Below are 18,391 nucleotides of genomic sequence, written 5' to 3'. Positions count from 1 at the left end.
TTCTCTATACTTTTGTGAGGTAATTAAGTGGCCTGATTTCCATTAATAAAGAAAGTGCCCTAGTTCCTATTAACACCATTGAAGCCATTCATTAAGATGACTAAAGTCAGAGTTCTTAAACACTGGCCCATAGTCTTTGAAAAAAACACAGAGCCAAAGCCAAGGAGATGTTCAGGGAAAGCTTAAAATGCACCACGATGCTCTGATTCTCCACTGCTGCTTATCTCCTGTGGTCATGTACAGCTGGATACAGCCCTCATAAAATATTACCAGACAAGAATTTTGTACATGTGTAGAAAATCAAGGCCTGGCTTCTGCAGAACACGTACTCCGAGTATCAGGCCGAATGCTGCAGTTACCAAGACCCTCCGACACAACAACTTTAAAATGTTAGCAGGCAATTACTGTTTCCATTTTACTGATGGTGGACTAAAATAGAGAGACAAAAGCAAGCTAGGCTAGATTAAAATGCTCTGGAAAATTAATAGAGTTAATTTTAAAAGTGGATTAGTTAAACCACAAACAATTCAATGTAGACACCCATTCAAAACTAAAGCTGCTTTTATTCTGTTCAGTGTTATTTTATTCTGAAAGTGAATTAATTTAAATCAAATTGCAGCCAGTTCTGTTGTGAATAAGAGCATGCAAATTGAGACTCAATACAGTTCACAGGCACTTTTAATTTATACCTTTTGTTAATTTAATTAGTTGTTGTGAATGCCTGAGCTCTCATAGGAAGTGTGCCAAGGTGCAGAGAGTCAAGGATGAGGCTCTTCAACTGCAGGATTTGTCCTCTCCAGAAGCCTTTCCTTGTGATGCTGCTCAACCATCCTTGCTATCACCAGAGGGCACAGCTTTGGGTCCTTCATTCTGTGGGAGCCAGCGAAGGTATTCCTGTCTTTCCCTGTCACCTATGAAGTACTGACAGCCCTCAGGGAGAGCATTTCATGCATTCAATGGGAGGACCCGACAAACACGCAGCACCTATTGACCAGGAGCCAGGAGGAAACACTCGACCCAGGAGAGTGCAGTCATTGACCTCTGTAGGCACCAAGAGCAGGGAAGTAGTGTGACACATCACAGCAGACGTAGAGTCATGTTTGCCTGGTCAGCCTAAAATATTCATATTTAAGCATATTCAGCTTGAAATTCTACTTTCTTACAGCCAATCCCTGAACAATATTTTTACTTCCCAAAACTGAAGCAACCTGCAGTAACCTACTGGTGTGATCACATCCACCTCAGGGCAGCCCATTCTATCAGTATCTATGCCATTACTGTAGTACCAGTATGTACTACCAGTGTGTAGTACCACAGCAACCATTCATGGATCAGCCCACACTTTGACCCACTGGCAAGAGTGCCACAGCCCAGCTAATACTCAAGTACTCCTCCACGATAAAAATCCATGGAATGTCGTGGATCCACCTCCACCCGTGTGCAGCCACTGCCTAGGCAAAGCCACATTTTTAAAGGTCTCGCCACCTTTGTTGAGTGTTATTTCCTTTGGCTTGGTCTCAATCCCACCTTGCTATGACTTTAGAAATTATATTAACCTTTTAGTTACAATTGCATCTGAGGGGGGCGGGGGAAATAAAAAACAGCTTTTCTCTCTTTTTTTCAGTTTTTCGTGGCAGTTAACACCGAGCTCATTAAAAAAAAAATACAGTATCATTGTTCATCGTTTATGAATGCAGATTGTCTTCTCTACCCTTCTTAGACCTTCCTAAAAAGAATAAAGTAACTTAAAATAATATAACAATATAGATACAATATAGAATAGAGAACAATAGAAATATTTCTAAAAGGCTGCTTACTGGGTGAAGGAAACGTTTGTTTAAAAGGGAGAGGGTAAAGTGTATATATATATAAAAACAGCTCTATGACGAAAAGTTTGAGTGCCTCCTGTGACTAGTAAATAAATTCGGGACAAAATCTTGAGTCCCCTTGGAAAGAGCTGCTGGATAAAACTGCAGCTCCTTCAGGAGGCCACGGACATTAAAAAATGTTCTTTAAAACTCCGAACTATTTAATCCTCAGTGTCTCACAGTTTACGTAAAAGGGGCCATCCTGAAATCACGGGGAAATGGCAGGCTTATTTTCGGGGACGGGGCGGGGGGGCAGGCGACTAACGCTCCTCTAAGAGATTCAGGTCTATGCGTGTAGCGAGCTACGTCCTGCTTTCCTTGTTTCGCCAGCCAGTTCTCGGAAAGCCCCCAGAGTTCCGCCACTGGCGGGGGCAGCGGCCCCACCGGCCCCACCGCAGCCCGGGGAGCCGCCTCCAGGCCCCGCAGCCATCCCGAGCTGTTCTTCTCACCGCTTTTTTTTTTTTTTTCCCCAAGAGGAAAAGACAAACCAAACTCTAAACCGAGGGGAGGGAAGGCGAGGGAGCTGCCTGCCCGCCTCCTGCCGCCTCCGGCCGGCCGCCGGCTGGACAGGGTGTCTCCAGGCCGGGGAACCTCCCGCCGAGCCGCTGCCCGCCGGCCGGGACTGCCTGTCCCGGAGAAAATGCTGTTCGGGGGCTGCGGGAGGGAGTAAGGGTCTCCGCCCGGCTGTCTCCCTGCCGGCCGTGGGCGAGGGCGGGGGCTTCCTAACTTCCATTCGAGAGGCAGGGAGCGCCGGCGGGGAGCGTCAGAGTGGGTCCGGCTTTTTGCCTTCAGAGAGAACGGAGAAAGATGGATTTATCTGGGCTTCAAATGCGTGCCTGTCAGCGCTGCTGGCTGCTAGCAGAGCGGGAAGTCCCTCTGCAGCAGATGCTCCGGGGAGCTACGCTGTACGGGGCCACTGGAGAAAGAGACACGCGAGTGATAGGACATACTTCCATCTAGGCAAAACAGCAGGCTTGGCCCCGCGCCGGCGGCTCCCCGAGCGACGCGGACCCGTCCCAGCTCCTGCCCGGCCCACGGGGTCGCGGTGCCGGTTCTGCGGTCCTGCCCGCGGGAGGAGCCTCCGCGGCGCTCCCGCACCTGCCGCGGGCCCGGGACTGGCGGGGGTGCTGGCCAGGCGCCCAGCAAGGGCCTGCCTTCCGAGCTGCGTCGCGGGAGAGCCCCTAATTCCTGCCTCAAGAAGCAGGTAGACCTAAAAAAAAAAAACAACAATAAAAAACCTGGGCAAACTGAAACTAGTAATTTCCTGCAAACTAACACTAGGAGCTTCCCAAAGGAGGGACTTCGGCAAGGCTGCAGGAAGACTTAGTAGCCGGATCCACGACAAACAACACTGGCATAATCTCAACTCGGGGAGGTAAACATAGGATAGATCAGGTTTCCGTAGGAGAAAAGCACGGGAGGTTTATGCCTCAGGGAGAAAAACAGTATCGTAAGGCAGCAGGAACTATTTCCAGAAATTACAAATCCAGCGGCACCGACGCGTGACAGTAAAGATTTCTGTGCAGAACCCCGAGACAGCTCGGAAACCAGTATTCCCCGGCTATTAAAATATTTTAGCGGGGACTAAAAAAATCCACATTCGAGTCTGTTGCCCCGTTTCGGAAGTGTTTGCAAGCGCGTCTAGAGCAGCTGCAGCCCGGGCGGGTTGAACGGACTCCAACACAGACCTACCAAATCTCTCCCCACCCGAAAGGCGATTTCTGCGGCGGGGCAGCGTTTCCCGGTCCCTACGGGCCCGAGGGTCCCGGGCGGCCGAGTAGAGCGGGCCTGGCCTTCTCAGGTCTCCCCCGTGTCCTTACGGCATGGACAACGAAGGGAAGTTTTGTATTATGTTTTGTTGTGTTTTGTTTTGTTTTGTTTTAATCTAGAAGACTTCACGCCTAGCAGTAAAACTGCTGCGTCTGCTCCTAGATTTCTCAAGCGCTTGTGCTTCAAACTGAAGTTGGGAGCCCCAAGCTTCTTCTGCTATTCCACTTCTCCCGAAAGATCCCCATCCTGTTTTGTTTTTTTTTTTTTTTCCTTGGTTGTTTTTTGTTTGTTTGTTTGGGCTTTTTTGGGGGGTGGGTTGTGTTTTTTTGTAGTTTTGTTGGGGGTTGTTTTCAAACCCCATCAAAGGGGCCATTGTGGGGAATGCGTCCCAAGTTCCCGGGAACTGCCTTTGCCTTTCCCGCGGGCGTCCGCTGCTGTTGTGTCTGAGCAGCCGCGGAGCTTTCAGTAACTCGGCAAACACGGGCATGAAAAGGATGTCCCGCTAGGGCAATGAGGCATGAAATCCCTCTGTTCCTTTACATAGTAGCAACATCCACATGAAAGAGCAAACACCCGACGTGCCACCAAATATAATTGCACAGAAGGCGGGAGTATTAGCGGAAAAAAGAGCTGGCGCCGGTTTCTCTTTCGCCACTGCCCTTCCTCGCACGCACACCCACAAACGAAACAAACCACCTGCACCGTCAGAAGGATTTAACCGAGTGGAAAACTGGATCATTGGCACCATCGCCTGCTAAATATACGGCAGCCGGGGCAAACTCCGCCCGCGGGCAGAAGTGGCCTCGGCGCTGCCAAGCAGAGTCTCGTCGGGAAGGTTCCCGCTACCCCCCGTCCCACCGAGCTCGCAGTCTGCCCCGAAAGGAAAAGCCGGAGCCATCGTCCCCTCTAGCTTCTTTTACTTCGCTTCCCGACCCGCCGGTCCCCAGTCCCTGGGGCAGGCGCGGCATCGTGCTGTCGCCTCCTGGAAACCCGGAGAGGCGAGAGCACGGCGGCCACAGCGCCACGGTGGGGTTCGCGGGGAGGGCACGCCGCGCCGACGAGGGGACTACTCGTTGCTTCATCGTTTTATGGTTATCCCCGCGATTGCTTCCCCGTGGGTCTCCCCGGCAGGTGCTGCCGCGGCGCTTCCCGGAGCCCGGGCCGGGCAGCCGCAGATCCAGACGGCCAGGCGGGGAGGCAAGGGGGAACCTCTCGGCAGGAGCATGCCCCTCGCCTCCCCGTCTGGCCGCAAGTCCTACGGGCTCCTGCGTGAGCCGCGACTCCGTGTGTTCCCCGAGGGTCACGACAAAGCGGCGGTGCCCTTTGAGGGTGCCGGCGCCGCAACTCGCCGACCGCCTCCTGCCCTTCTGGGCCGGAGTTCCGGCAGCAGGGGCGGGAGAAAAAATGTCCCCAGGAAGGTGACAAAGGGGACGGAGGGCGGGCGGGCAGAGAGGGATAGTCACCGAAGGTGAAAGATTAAATTTCTGCGGAGAATATACCGGAGAACATACTACCCCGAATGTATCTTGTCAGTATCTGGAATTAGAAAGCACAGACGGGGGAAAAATCCGAAACAAAAGCAAAATAAAACCCGTCTGTTACAGATCCGCAAGTAACCGAGCCGCTAAGCTTTCTCCAAGTCCTTTCCAGCTGGGATTATCGCCGTCCTTGGCTCCTGTCCCTGCAAGCGCCCGCTGCCCCTCGGCGCGCCCATGGGAGCCCTGCGGGGCGGGACGGGACGGACGGGGCCTCTGGCCTGGCCAGCCAGGATTTATGCCTTTCCTGGGATTTATACCTTTCCAGGGATTTACACAACCCCCAAACCCACGCTCCTGTGCCCTTACAAGACATTCCGCTGCAACCGAGAAGCAGCGGCCAGGGCTGCCCGGCACGGCCGGGGGCTTTGCTGGAAGGGATGGTGGGCTTATGTGCCAAGGGCAGCTAGACCCCCCAAAATGACGAGTGGGATAGTGGGGCTGCCTCGCTCCTCCGGCGACATAGGAGGGCTGGGTGTCAGATCCCGCTTATTTCCCCCAGAGGGCGAGTCCAAAGGCTGCTCCGGAGCTCCGCACTCCCCCCGCTTCAAATCCCAGCCCAGTGCTGCGGGCATCTGACCCCCTCCGCTCCCGGCCGAGGCCAGCCGGGCCCCCCGCGGGGCAGCCGACCGCTCCTCCGCAGCTCCGCGCCCCTCAATGGGCGGCCCCCCTCCCCGCCACCCCCGGCGGGGCGGGCCTTGCCGGGGGCGGGCCGTCGGTCTTGAGGCTGTGCCGCGTCGTGGGAAAGTGCCTCAGAGAGGCAGTGCCGGTGGTGCGGAGCGGAGACCGTCCGAGCCGGAGCCACCCCCCCCCGGATTTATTTTTTTCCCCCATCCCGGCTGTAAGCTGCGCAGCGTCCTGTGCTCACGATGAAGCGACCTTGCGAGGAAACTACCTCAGACAGCGACATGGACGAGACTATAGACGTGGGGAGCGAGAACAACTACTCGGGGTAAGTGGACCAGCCCCAGCCTTCCCCGGACCGCTCTCTCCGCGGGCGGCGGCAGGGTCGGGATGCGCCCCGGGATGGAGCAGAGCCAGGGGGAAGCCGGCCGCCCCGTCGGGATGGGGGGCGGTCCCCCCAAATACCAAGCGGGGTGCAGTTTTGTCCCCCTCTGTGACAACTAGCAGCTTGTTGATAACCCCCCAAGAATTCACCCCGTTGTCGAGCTGCCCGAACCTCTAAAGTATGCGCAGCACTGAAGTAGCTTGTGAGCCACCAAGCTGCAGTTCATTAGCTCCGCTTAATTTGCCAGATCTTTTCCCAGATAGCTCCTGAGCAGGCCGAACAACCTAAGGGTATCGGCGCCAGTGGGAACTGAGCTGTGAAAATTAAGCAGGGATTCCCAGTAGCTGCCTGATAACTTCAGCAGACCCCGTGTGTGAGCCGGGGCTGGGCCGTGGTGTCTACCCAAGCAGGGCCGGCCTGGCAGCTCCTGCGCTTCAGAGATGGTCTTGCCAATTTAGAGGCACATACGTTGGAGCCCCATCTTGTCTTCACCAGTGGCTAAATGAGTATCAGAAGCTACTGGATTTTTTGCTTGCTCATGATGAAGTAGAAGCCTTTTTGTGGGTAGTGGAGTTTTAAAAGTGCATTTTCAGGTCTGTTCCACATGTGGGACAACATGATAGACACGGGTTGGGCAACCAACTTTGTACTTGAGCATCTATTGACTCATGTAGCATTTGGCAGGAATGTCAAAACCTAGAGGGCCAGGTAGAGGTTGTGGCACTGCGTACACACACTTTCCACAGCTGTTAGCATGTAGAGATGGTTCACATGGTTTTGGACTCAGTTCTTCAGTGTGTATTTGATAGGCAGGTCTTTATATGCAATGAAAATGGAATCAGCTGAGCTGGGCAGTGAACTGTCTTCAGAAAATAACTGTGTTTCCAACAGAGTATTCTGTCAATTCAAAATATGTGCTGGGGCAATACAAAATGAGTTATCACTCTCTGTAAAAATTCTGTGCAGTGCAAAGCCCATCTTCTAAGCACTGAAAAAGCCATGCGAGGGTCTATGCAAACCTAATATGGTGACCTAAGGTGTCTTCGAAGAGTAGTGTCAAGTTGTGCAACACCTGACATACTTTTATTGTTTCACAGGCAAAGCAATAGCTCTGTCATTCGATCCAATTCCCCAACAACAACATCTCAGATTATGGCCAGAAAGAAAAGAAGAGGGGTATGTTGCATTTACTTCTTTTCCCATGTGACAATTTGCATGTGTGCTGTGATTCTGCCCTTTTTTAAAAATAAACTTAATGTGTTTTGTTTTTTTTGGGAATAGATTATAGAGAAAAGGCGCCGTGATCGTATAAATAACAGTTTATCAGAGCTGAGGCGGCTTGTGCCAACTGCTTTTGAAAAACAAGTAAGCCCTTTTTTTTTAATTCTGTATCTCATTTGGCAATGTTAGTTCTCTTGTAAAACTCATTAAAATAATATTGTATGTGTCCTGATCTGGCACAAAGCAGGCATTTCAATAAAATGCTTTCTTGTGGCAAAACTATTAGAAACATAATTCATTATAAGGCTGAAAAACATTTCCATTCTTTGGCTTGTTATTCCCTTAAGGGTGTTCATGTTGCCTCTGTTCTTTCGATGAATTCCAGTAGTGGTTTTATTAAAAATGCACTTTACTCTATATTTTTTAAAAAAACCCAAACCCAACACAACTCTCCCAATCTGTATGTCAGTTAGCCCTCTGTCTAAATCTTTACATATAATCTAACTTGCCCCCACTTTAAGAAATCTTTACTTCTTAATCTGTAATTTCAGTTGCAAAATAATCAATCCGGTTTCCTGAAAAGGGAACAGTCAGCCTGGATTATGTTTTAAGATTAGTCATTAGAACCAGGGCATTAGGAGTGGGAATAGGCCCATGTCATGTGAGCTGGTGAAGTCAGTGATATGTTCAAAGACTTTCAGTGAGAAAGTATTCAGTCAGAAGGCTGGAAGGATCCAGCTAACTTTGATTCCGCTCCTTCGTCATGAAATTACAGACCAAAAACTTTGACTACAATCTATCCTGTAAAAAAGGATATTTTTTTTAATGCCATTTAAATTTAATTATTTATTTACTTTTCCATATTTTTATTTTTTGAGCTTTGAGTCAGTATTTAGCCTTTTTCTTGTTTTACTGGAGGTATCTGGAGACCTAAGGATATGTGCAGTTAATACTATGTTTTCAGGAAAAAGAAACAGCTGAAAATGAAGAACCTGTCTTCCTTGTAATAGTTAAATAAGGGATAGAACACAAATTTTGAGGGGAGGATTGTGAGGTGCTGAACATCAGCGGTAAATGCGAGGCAAGCCCCGCACCATTTTAGGCCTGTTATTTCCCTGGTCTGAACAAAAGTTAAATGAAATTTTAAATATTGTCATAATGGTGAGAGAATCACTTGCATCACGTGCAATATGCTTTTTGTAACTAGTAGTTGTAACTGTGCCCTTCCCTGTGTTCTGGCAAAACAGGGTGATGGGTATTTTCAGCTAGATGAACGGGGGCAAGAGACAACAGTTGTTTGTCCCCTTTTATTGTTTACTTCTTGAAAACCACAAACATTATAAAACAAGTCCTACAGAGCCTTTGGAAATTACCCAGCACCATGCAGTTTTTAGCTATTAGTCACTCTCACTGAGACGGCTTGTACTGTGTCTATGGAAAAGATGAAGTCTGAGAAAAGTACAGGATGTAGTCGCATGTAAAACGGGGAATTCTGACCAAAAATTCACATGTGCACCAACCTTTGTGGGAGGAAAGAGCTGAAGGCAGTAAGGAGATTGAAGAAAATGTATTGGCATAAAAATGAGCGGGCGCTGCATTTTGTTCAGAAAGCCCCACCATTTTTCTGCAGTATGCCAAGGACAAAGTAGTCAGTCCTCTTCCAGCTCCTTGACATTCAGCTCACTGAGGTTTCCAAGTTGGAGGTTTAGTTTCGCTTCCGCCTGCCTTCCCACATCACAGCTCTGCTCTCCCGAGTCCCTTGCAGGGATTGGGAAGTGGGGCTGTGGAGGAAGCTGGAAGCCTCACCTACCTTGCAGGCTGCAACCTGGGAGAAGGCAGCTGAAGCTGCAGGGCGGCTGGCAGCGCTGATGAGGCCCAGATGATAACCGAGAGAAAAATTCGGCTTTGCAGGATGCGATCGTCTGGTGGCTGTAGCTTGTGCAGCCCTGGTTTTAACTGATGCCAAGGCATGATCTCTTGCACTGGAGTAACATTTGCAGGATAAACTCAGTCATCTGGACGTGCTCCAGACATTCAAGGGAATGCCACCACACTAAATAGTTTTTTTTAATAGGTGAATATTCTAATACTGCCTTTCAAATTGTATTTTATACTTTTCCAGCACCTATGGTAGCTCTGTGAGCCACCCTCAGTAACAGAAGTTTTTTACTGACAGAGAAGCTAAAGTATTTATTTTTCACAGTGTTTAGCTTCATGTCCTTGCAAACTAGACCTCTCACCAACTTAAAATACAGAGAACTATGCAGTTGCTTTTTCAGTTGAGAATAGAATATTCGGCAGCCAAATGACATGTCAAAAATTAATAGGTGGCTAAGAAAATGGGATACTTCTGGGTGTGTGTCCACAGGGACACCTACTGGTAACAGCAGAAGAAAAAAGGTTGCAGCCTGATCTTTAGTCCGTCACTGTGCAGACCTGTCCTGCCAGCTCTCCAGTTGTGTTTGTTATTAAAAGGAGAGTCCAGAAAGTTACATTTTTCTCTCATTTCATGAAGATGTTATCTTTATGCTGTCTTTAAGGCCAGAGTTATGCTGAGATGTAGCCTTAATAAAGCAAAATTGTGCTGCTGCCACTGCTTGTGTAGCTGGAGAGGAGACAGCATTAGTCCTTAGACAAAGTCTGGGAGGCAGATGCTCATGAAAGAATTAAGCAGAGAATGTCCTAATGATAGGGGAAATTGAAACCGTAAGGCTGAGCTCAGTGGAAAGTATATCAAATTGAAGTTTCTAGTACTTGTAAGCCTTTATTTATATGAGTCTCTTATCTCAAAGGGATCTGCCAAATTAGAAAAAGCGGAAATACTGCAAATGACAGTGGATCATCTGAAGATGCTGCAGGCAACGGGAGGTAAAGGTAAGGAGCTGACAGTTTCTTCTCTAATATTTGGGGAAATCTCAGCAGAAAAAAAAGTGCTTTGAGAAACTGTGATAGGCGTTTCCAGATTAAAGGAGTGGAAATCAATGCTAATGGCAGGATTGAACTCGTGGGAAAGAACTACTGGGACAAAAGAAGCACTTGACCCTGGGCTTGTGTTTGCTTTCATAACACTGTGGGAGTAAAGGCTTCATTCACAGGCAGCCCAGTCAGAGATTTGTTTGGGGTTTCCAAAGAGCACTGAAATCTGCACAGGGAGACAAAACAAATACACAAACACCAAACATAAACAGGAGGTTTGTGGCAACAATTGTGTAGCACAAAACTGATGCTAAACCTCATTATCCAACAGCAATAACGAAGGAAGTGGATGGAGAGGAACTTTCATTATTGTACATGTATTTTCTTTGTTCTGGAAAGACTTTTAAAATGCCAGGTTAGACTGTCTCATTCAGCAGAACAAACCTCAGTCTTGCTCTGTGCAGCTCCAGGTATCTGTAAAACAGACAAGCAGATGGCTAGCAGCACTCTGCACTCATGCTTAGCTACTGGACGTGTGTGTCAGAGGTCCAGGTAGTTCCCTGTTAGTGGGTACTGGTGTGACGCAGGCCCTGCACTGGCTGACCCACTAGATCAGCCGGCTGCCGGGAGGTGAGCATAGCTCGCTTGTGCAAGCTGACAGTCCTGAGGCTGGAGGCCAAATGATTTCAGCCACCCACGAGGTATTCTGTGTAGTCATGATTTTGGAACTTATTTGGAGTGCAAAACTTGCTGGTCTCCTGAAAGCACAGTCCCATGTCCCATGCCAGTGACTGTGATTATGGTTCAAGTTGTTGCAATGCAAACCAGCTGATACTTCCTTAACAAAGTGAGCCATGTAGGTAAACCTTAGGAAAGAATTTGCTGCTGCTCTCTCCCATTTTTGACTACACTTTTTAGCCCATGGCTTAATTACTGATCCTCTTTGTACCTTGCAGTTATTACAGAATTCAACTTTGAATCGGTGCGTGCTTAACAACAGATAGTTGTAGGAAAGTATGTTGAAGGCTGGTATTCTGTTATTTGTGGAAATTAACACCTAGCTGACAATACATATTTTCTGGTTGTTAAATGGCTTCTCTAGGGGTCTATTTAAGCTTAAAACTTATGGGAAACTTGTTCTATAAGTGGTGAAAGGAATTTTACTGTCCTTCGGATATCAGACGTACCTCTTGATTCCTTGGACAATGTGCAGAATTTAAAAACAACCTTATTTTTATATCTAAAAACATCCTTTTAAAAACGCTATTTAATTGGTAAAGCTGCACTCTTGAAAGTTACGAAACACCAGAATTGATCATGCTTGTGCAATTTGAATTCAGATCCTCTGTGTGTGTGTATGATGGTGCCATCTTTAATTGCGTGGTTGCCTGCTGGCTTTCCACACGCTCTTGTCTCACTTGGTGCACAGGCCGATTGATGCTCGGCTGCTGAGGGAAGCAGTGGTTGTTTTGCTTCATCCTCCCAGCACGACATGCAGCTCGGCTGTCCCAGCTTAAGCCCCTCTTCAGGCTGCACATCATTCCTCTAAAGCACTGCAGCAGCTCCCACCCCTTCGATGTCTGCACTGACAGCAGGAGGGCCGTGAGGTGACCCTAATCAGAGACCTCATTTAATAGGAATCCTCCTTCCCCTGCCTCCCCACCCAAAAATAATATGTGGGGATTATTTTATAACTGGGTCAGGACAGGTGTCCCAGCTAAGTGGTGGAGGGCATGAAGTGCTTGGTACCAGAGCTGCTGGGTAGAGAGGTGTCAGCAGAGCCCTGGTCTCCAACTGCAGCCAGACAAACTGAATTCTGTTAGCAGTCCCAGGTCTTGCAGTCCCTTCCTTGGTCTGCTACTGGCACTGTGCCTCTCCCTGCCCCAGGCTGACACCAGAGTGCCAGTGGCTGCTGCAGGGAAGGACTAAGTGTCGGGCTGCAGGGAGCGGCCATGCTGGCTTATACCCATAGCTGCTTTCTATACCACGGTCCACAGTGGGTGGCATGTCAATGATCGCTTCACAAATACTGTGACTTTATCTTCTCCTGACCTAGAGATAAGAGTAATCTCACTGCACGGATTAAGAAACTTGAAGAAAAAGGAGTTTACAAGTTAGTGTCGGGCAAAGTTTAAGCCTCTGTTTCCTGCTTGCTTAATGTTTTACTTTGCAATCTAAGTAACAGCTTTAAATATAATTTCTTGGGGTGTTTTTAAGGCAATTGTTTGTTTTATTTCCAAGTGTAGTTATTCCCACTTTGTAACTCATCTTCCAAGCCAGGCACTTTTTTGGATCAGCAAAAAAATGAGTTCCATCATTTTTCCTGTGGACGAGAGCTATTACCACAGCAGGGAGGAATGGGTCCTGATGCCCTTATGTTCCCCCACGTCTGGGGAGAGCTCATCCTCTTCCTCCTCATGCAGACATGGAGGACACCCACGATGGTGAATGCCTGGGGCTAGGAAAGGCAGGGTGGAGTCAGCTGCCGCTCAACGCGCTGAGCCCAAGATGGGCATGGCGGAAGAAAACCCGACATGGCTCCCATCCCTTCTCTGCTTTTCAGAGCTGCCCAGGCAGGCAGGCTGCCACCTCTGAGGTCCCGTGCAGACTCTGGGCTTCTGCTGCCCTGACACGGGTGCAGGCAATGGTGTCCTGTTCATGTTGAGTTATTATTTTGGCCTGCAGCCAGGGCTTTTTACTGACCGTGCAAGCAAACACAGAGTAGGAATAATTTGTCAACAGCAAGTAGCTCGCTGGGACCTCACTGTTGTTTTATTGCAGCTTCACTGCAAATTTAGCTTGGGTGACTGGCACCTGGGTCAGCACATGTGGGGTAATATAGCTTGAGTGACTTAGCTGGAGTGCTGCGTGCGGAGCGGGTGGTTTAACAGGATAGCTGAATGAAAACTGAGGCTACCCGTTTGCTACAAAACGCTGGTGAGTGTGAGTGTGGGTGGTGGTGGAAGATGTTCTTGGGTTTCGGAAAGAAACAAGAAACAACATTTGTAAGTCTCTCTTAGAAGGGGGAAACCAGCAAAGGGGAAACCTGGAAAAGATAACTATCAAAATCAAAACGTAATGGAGCCTGGGAGTCCCAGCTCTCACCTCCCCTCTGTTTTCATGGCTAAGCCACCAAAGGAGACTGAGAGGGAGCCAGGATCACTGGGGCTTTGGCATGGCTCATCATAGAGACAGCAGCTCAGACTTAGGGGCCACTGATGGCAACCACATCCCCCTTGTCTCCTCCAGTCTAGAGGGAAGGATGTTGGGAAGCCCTGGCTTGAGCCACACACTCTCAGGACTCACAGGCTGGCTGAGTTGTGGCCAGAGCTGGGAGATGGCTTCGGCTGTGCATCAGCCCCTCTGGAGCTGCTGGAGGTCCTGGAGCATCTGGTGCAGAGGCAGTTCCCATGCCAGGCTGGCTGGCACCCCAGCAGGTACCCTGCTAACTCGCCATTGCTGATCTGCCTGGCTTTTGTTTCCTGGGAAGACAAAGTTGGAGTTGTTTCACTCCAACCACAGTGCTTCTATAGATCGCTTAGTCGCAGTGGACCTGGCAGAAAAAAACAGCTGCCGGGAGTCTGTGCTTGCTGAGACGACTCCTCAGCCTCTTGTGCCCACCCATCTACTGGCTGAGCTGGTGTTTCTCTCGGGTTTTGCACACCCTCAGATGAGCAAAGCAGCATGTGAAAAAATCACTGTCATAACTTGTCAAGAAGGGGTATATGGCAGGCAGGGGATTTGGGCCAATGTCTATAAATTTGCCAAAGTTAAATCTGTGAAATCTATAAAATATATAAACCTATTGTGGGTGTATAATGACAGAAAGACTCTTTTCTTGCTTGAAAGTTGATTAAAGTGAAAGCAACTATCTAAGGTACTAGTGTTTTTCAGAAAGACAGATTATTTCATGCCAGAGAGTGCAAGGCCTAATGCAGGTATTGCTGCTACATTACTCCATAATAAGGTCATTTGATCTTTAAACACTAATGCACATCATAGTCACACATGCCTAAAAATTTTCACTAAAACCAAGAGGAAAAAACACTATGCCAGCTTGGAAGTGGACAGGACATTATTCCCCCAAGAAGACTACTCTTAAACTAAAATAGGAAAATTCACAAAACTGGAAAATGTTTTTGTAGTTGATGAGCTGCAACTTAAGCAGTCGATGTGATGCTAGACCCGTTTAGAAAGGGAATATCTTCTCATGTGCATTTAATAAGACATTTTTTTTTCCAATGCTTTTTTGTCCCAAGCCTGTGGAGCTCCAGTTGCTGTTTGTTGAAATACCTCATGGGCCATATGACTGTCAGTCTTCCATCTCCAAATTAGAATGGCATTACATAAAACGTTTTCTCAAGTAAAGCTTTTTATTGTGTGTGTGCAGAGTCATGACAAGATGTTTTTAATTTGTAGTTAAACAACACCGTATGTCATATTGTCTTAATGACCCTGTGAAGTAGATGGGACCCCAGCAGCAGTTACGACAACAATCTCACAATGTCGAGAAACAGTCTGAGGGCGTTACTAGGAATGCCAGTTTAGGGAAGAAAAGTCAGGGTAGTACATGCAAGCTGTCTGATCACCAGCCTGTTTCTTTTTGTGGATAAATGTCTAGTCCACACAGACTCACAGGGTCAATACTTCACTGCAGCAGCTTGCTGAGGAATTTCAGGAGAGGCATCGTATATCTTTTTAAGTATCACAAGTACTTATGGACTTAATTCTTTTCATTTGTATACTGTCTGCAAAAAAAAGCCCTGAAGATTATTGCATTACAGGGATGGTCACACAAATCATTTACAGATCAGAGGACAAACTTCTCACTTTGCAAATCTTAACCCATAAATGGGAGGTCTGATAGCTGAGCAAGGGCCGGGTCAGCCATGTCTCCTGATGTTAGCCGGGAAGCCAGCTCCACACTCAATCCCTCTTTTGCCCTCCCCTTGCAGGTTATTTTGATGCTCATTCCCTGGCCATGGACTTCATGAGCATTGGATTCCGGGAGTGCTTAACAGAAGTTGCGAGGTACCTGACTTCAGTGGAAGGTCTCGACACATCTGACCCCCTGCGCGTTAGACTCGTGTCTCACCTGAGCACCTGTGCTTCTCAGAGGGAAGCTGCTGCCATGACGTCCTCCATGGCCCACCACCACCACCCCTTGCACCCTCACCACTGGGCAGCTGCTTTTCACCACCTCCCGGCTGCTTTGCTGCAGCCAAATGGACTCCACGGCTCGGAGACCACCCCATGCAGACTCTCCTCGGACGTGCCCCCCCACGGCTCTGCCCTGCTCACCGCCACCTTCGCCCACGCCGACGCTGCCCTCAGAGTCCCCTCCGCTGGCAGTGTCGCTCCCTGTGTCCCCCCTCTCTCCACCTCCCTCTTGTCCCTCTCGGCTACTGTCCATGCTGCTGCTGCCGCAGCCACAGCGGCTGCCCAGAGCTTCCCGCTCTCCTTCACCAGCGCTTTCCCCATGCTTCCCCCCAGCGCAGCCGCCGCTGCCGTGGCTGCAGCGACTGCCATCACCCCCCCGTTGGCCGTATCGGCCACTGCCAGCCCTCAGCAGGCTGGCAGCGGGGGAGGCACTAAACCCTACCGGCCCTGGGGGACTGAAGTTGGAGCCTTTTAGGTGCCCCCCTCTCCTTTCCCAGTCCGACTCCCTCCGCTTCCTCAGCACAAACACCCACCTCCACATGCACATCCACACCCACACACAGGCCTTCAGGACGGATGGGATTGGACATGGCATGTCCTCCCTGCTCAACCTGGCTGAGGGGCCACCTGCACCCAAAGGGCCTGAGAGATGCCAGCAAGCCAGCCAAGGATGGTACAGCACTCCTCATTTCAGGCATTGGAGAGGACATGGGATAGTATCTTCTTCTTCCCAGTTTGTTTTGCTGGAGGCACCTTGAGGGAGCAGCAATGGCTTTCAGAAACAGCATGACCATAGTGGCATGTAGAGGTTTCCTGGGAAATATGTAGACACTAGAACTAATAATTCTCCAGCTATGCATCCTTGTTTGACAGAGAGGTGAGGGATTGCACCGGCTGGGTCTCCCCAGGCTAGAAAAAGAGTTTGAGTTTCATAAGTGCCTGACATTGAAAAAAAAATAATAAAAAAAATTATATATATATGTGTGTTCTGCTAAAACAAATAACATTGCACAAGTATGGAAATGGTATGGGAGAGAGGGGAGAGCCTGCATTCAACTTCAGCATTTGTGTAGCTTTCCAGGGAAGAGCGTGCTCTTCAAGGGGAGAGGTTTTTTTTAGCCAAAAGATTGCCGAGGAAGAATGTTTAGTTAGACAGGCCTAGTTCTTGCTTCCGTAGTTCACTTTCTTTGTACAGACTTGCCAAATTGTGACATCTAGCATAGCATTGGTAAAAGCAATTATCTTATCAGTGCTGGGATTAATGAACATTTCAGCACTGCCTATGAGCCTTGAGGCACCCTTATTTTTTGGCTGAAATATGGTGCTAGCTCGTATCTGCACAGTGAATTTGTCATGCACCCAGAAGTAACCAGCTATTTACAGTGTGCACACTTGGATACGGTTGATTCATGCCAATACAAGAGACTCAGTGTTGCAAGGGTTCAAATTAACTTATTTAGCTGTATTTGGACATTTAGCTGATTCTGTGCAAGATCCCTCTTCTTTTTGCTATCAACTACAGGGAGAACGATCACTCTGGGTATGAATGAAGTTATGGTAGGGACAATTTTTAAACTGGCTATTAAGACGCCAACATTGTAATATGGGTTTGATTCCAAACCAAACTGAATGTATTAAAGGGTATGTCAGTAAATTATTTTGTCAATACCCAGACAACTAGTGCTGCATAAAATGGTTTGCTCTCATTTTTTATTACAGTGACTTAAAATAACCTGAATATTTTAATACATCCAGTCAAGAACTAGAGATTTTATGTAAAAAAAAAAAAAAAAACAAAAAAAACCACAGCATGTATTATTATGCACTTGATTTCTCTGCTGTGTGGAGAAAGCAATAAGCATTGAGAATGTTAAACATTATGCAAAATATACTTTAAAATATTTGTTTTAAAAATACTGTACCTAGTTGGTCTTTTATGCATTACTTTGTTAACCTTTTTTCTATGCAAAAGTCTTTACATATCACTAATTAAATGAAGTACTTTTTGACTGCGTTTTATGGATGATTTGTTGCAGTTTTGGTTTGCTCTTGAGGAATGCTCGTTGACTCAGTTAGATTCTGCCACTGGTAATAAGCCTGTCAGCTGTGCTGTCCTCTCCTGCTCCCCTTGCTCAGCCAGGGACAGCATCTCATGCAGTGGGCTCTGAAAGAGGCAGGAAAAAGGAGTCAGTAAACCAACATTTCTTTTTCAGGCTTGTAAACTGGTTCTGTGTTGCTAGTACACTTCATGATACAAAGTCATCTGTCCATCCCAGCACCCAGACTTGTTGAGGTTTTTCAAGTTCAGCTTTTCTTCAGATTCCCACTAAGAGCTTGTGTTTAGAATGGGAAAATTTTAAGTGAATGACAACATTAAATATCGGGATTGAGAGAAGGTAGTTTTTATCCCCAGTTCTAGCCTTCTAATATACTATTTCTCACTGAGGCAAAGAGTTATTGTTACATCTGGGATCTGCAATGCCTGTCTGTAGAAGGCATGTAAAGCTCTGTCCATATGGATAAGCACAAAATCTTACATGTCCAAAAGACACTGAAAGTTTATTATGCCCAAATACCAGCTGAGAAGACTGAGGCACAGAAATAAGGTGACCACCCTTCAGCCAAACTAAGACTTCATCTGTTGCCAGAACGCAGCCTCAGGTCAATGGCTCACTCCCCACTATCCCTCTCCCCCCAAATGTAAAACTGTAACCCATCCTTGCCTGCATCAGCTGGTCTCCAGCCCCAAGGTGAGGAGGGATTGTGATTGGCCTGAACAGCATGCTGTCCCCATGGAGAAAATGGACAAAAGAGGGGAAAGAAGGCTCTCTGTTCCTGGGCTGTAAATCATGCTTGATCTTCTTTCAAGTTTTGTTGTTTTGGAGGAACTGGACATTTTTTGTTGCAGGACA

The 18,391-nt window shown here is 48.1% G+C and overlaps 1 protein-coding gene across 1 annotated transcript; it reads left to right on the top strand.

Moving 5' to 3' along the window:
• Positions 1 to 5,944: 5,944 nt before the first annotated feature.
• Positions 5,945 to 17,486, top strand: HEY2 (hes related family bHLH transcription factor with YRPW motif 2). The gene is made up of 5 exons (XM_051613047.1): positions 5,945 to 6,125; positions 7,280 to 7,358; positions 7,464 to 7,547; positions 10,196 to 10,277; positions 15,275 to 17,486. Exons 1-5 carry the CDS (start codon positions 6,043 to 6,045, stop codon positions 15,952 to 15,954), a joined length of 1,008 nt encoding a protein of 335 aa, XP_051469007.1. The 5' UTR covers positions 5,945 to 6,042; the 3' UTR covers positions 15,955 to 17,486.
• The last annotated feature ends 905 nt before the right edge of the window (positions 17,487 to 18,391 follow it).

The sequence above is a fragment of the Apus apus genome, chromosome 3, assembly GCF_020740795.1.
Source record: "Apus apus isolate bApuApu2 chromosome 3, bApuApu2.pri.cur, whole genome shotgun sequence".
Classification (NCBI taxonomy): domain Eukaryota; kingdom Metazoa; phylum Chordata; class Aves; order Apodiformes; family Apodidae; genus Apus; species Apus apus.
Note: the sequence above shows the minus strand (reverse complement) of the source record. Positions and strands in the feature narration are given on the sequence as shown.

Excerpts from the sequence above, each read along its gene's own strand:
- HEY2 (XM_051613047.1), top strand. The coding sequence starts at position 6,043 with ATGAAGCGACCTTGCGAGGAAACTACCTCAGACAGCGACATGGACGAG. Across the intron at positions 6,126-7,279 it reads AGCGAGAACAACTACTCGGG|GCAAAGCAATAGCTCTGTCA; the intron begins GTAAGTGGACCA and ends ATTGTTTCACAG. Across the intron at positions 7,548-10,195 it reads CAACTGCTTTTGAAAAACAA|GGATCTGCCAAATTAGAAAA; the intron begins GTAAGCCCTTTT and ends CTTATCTCAAAG.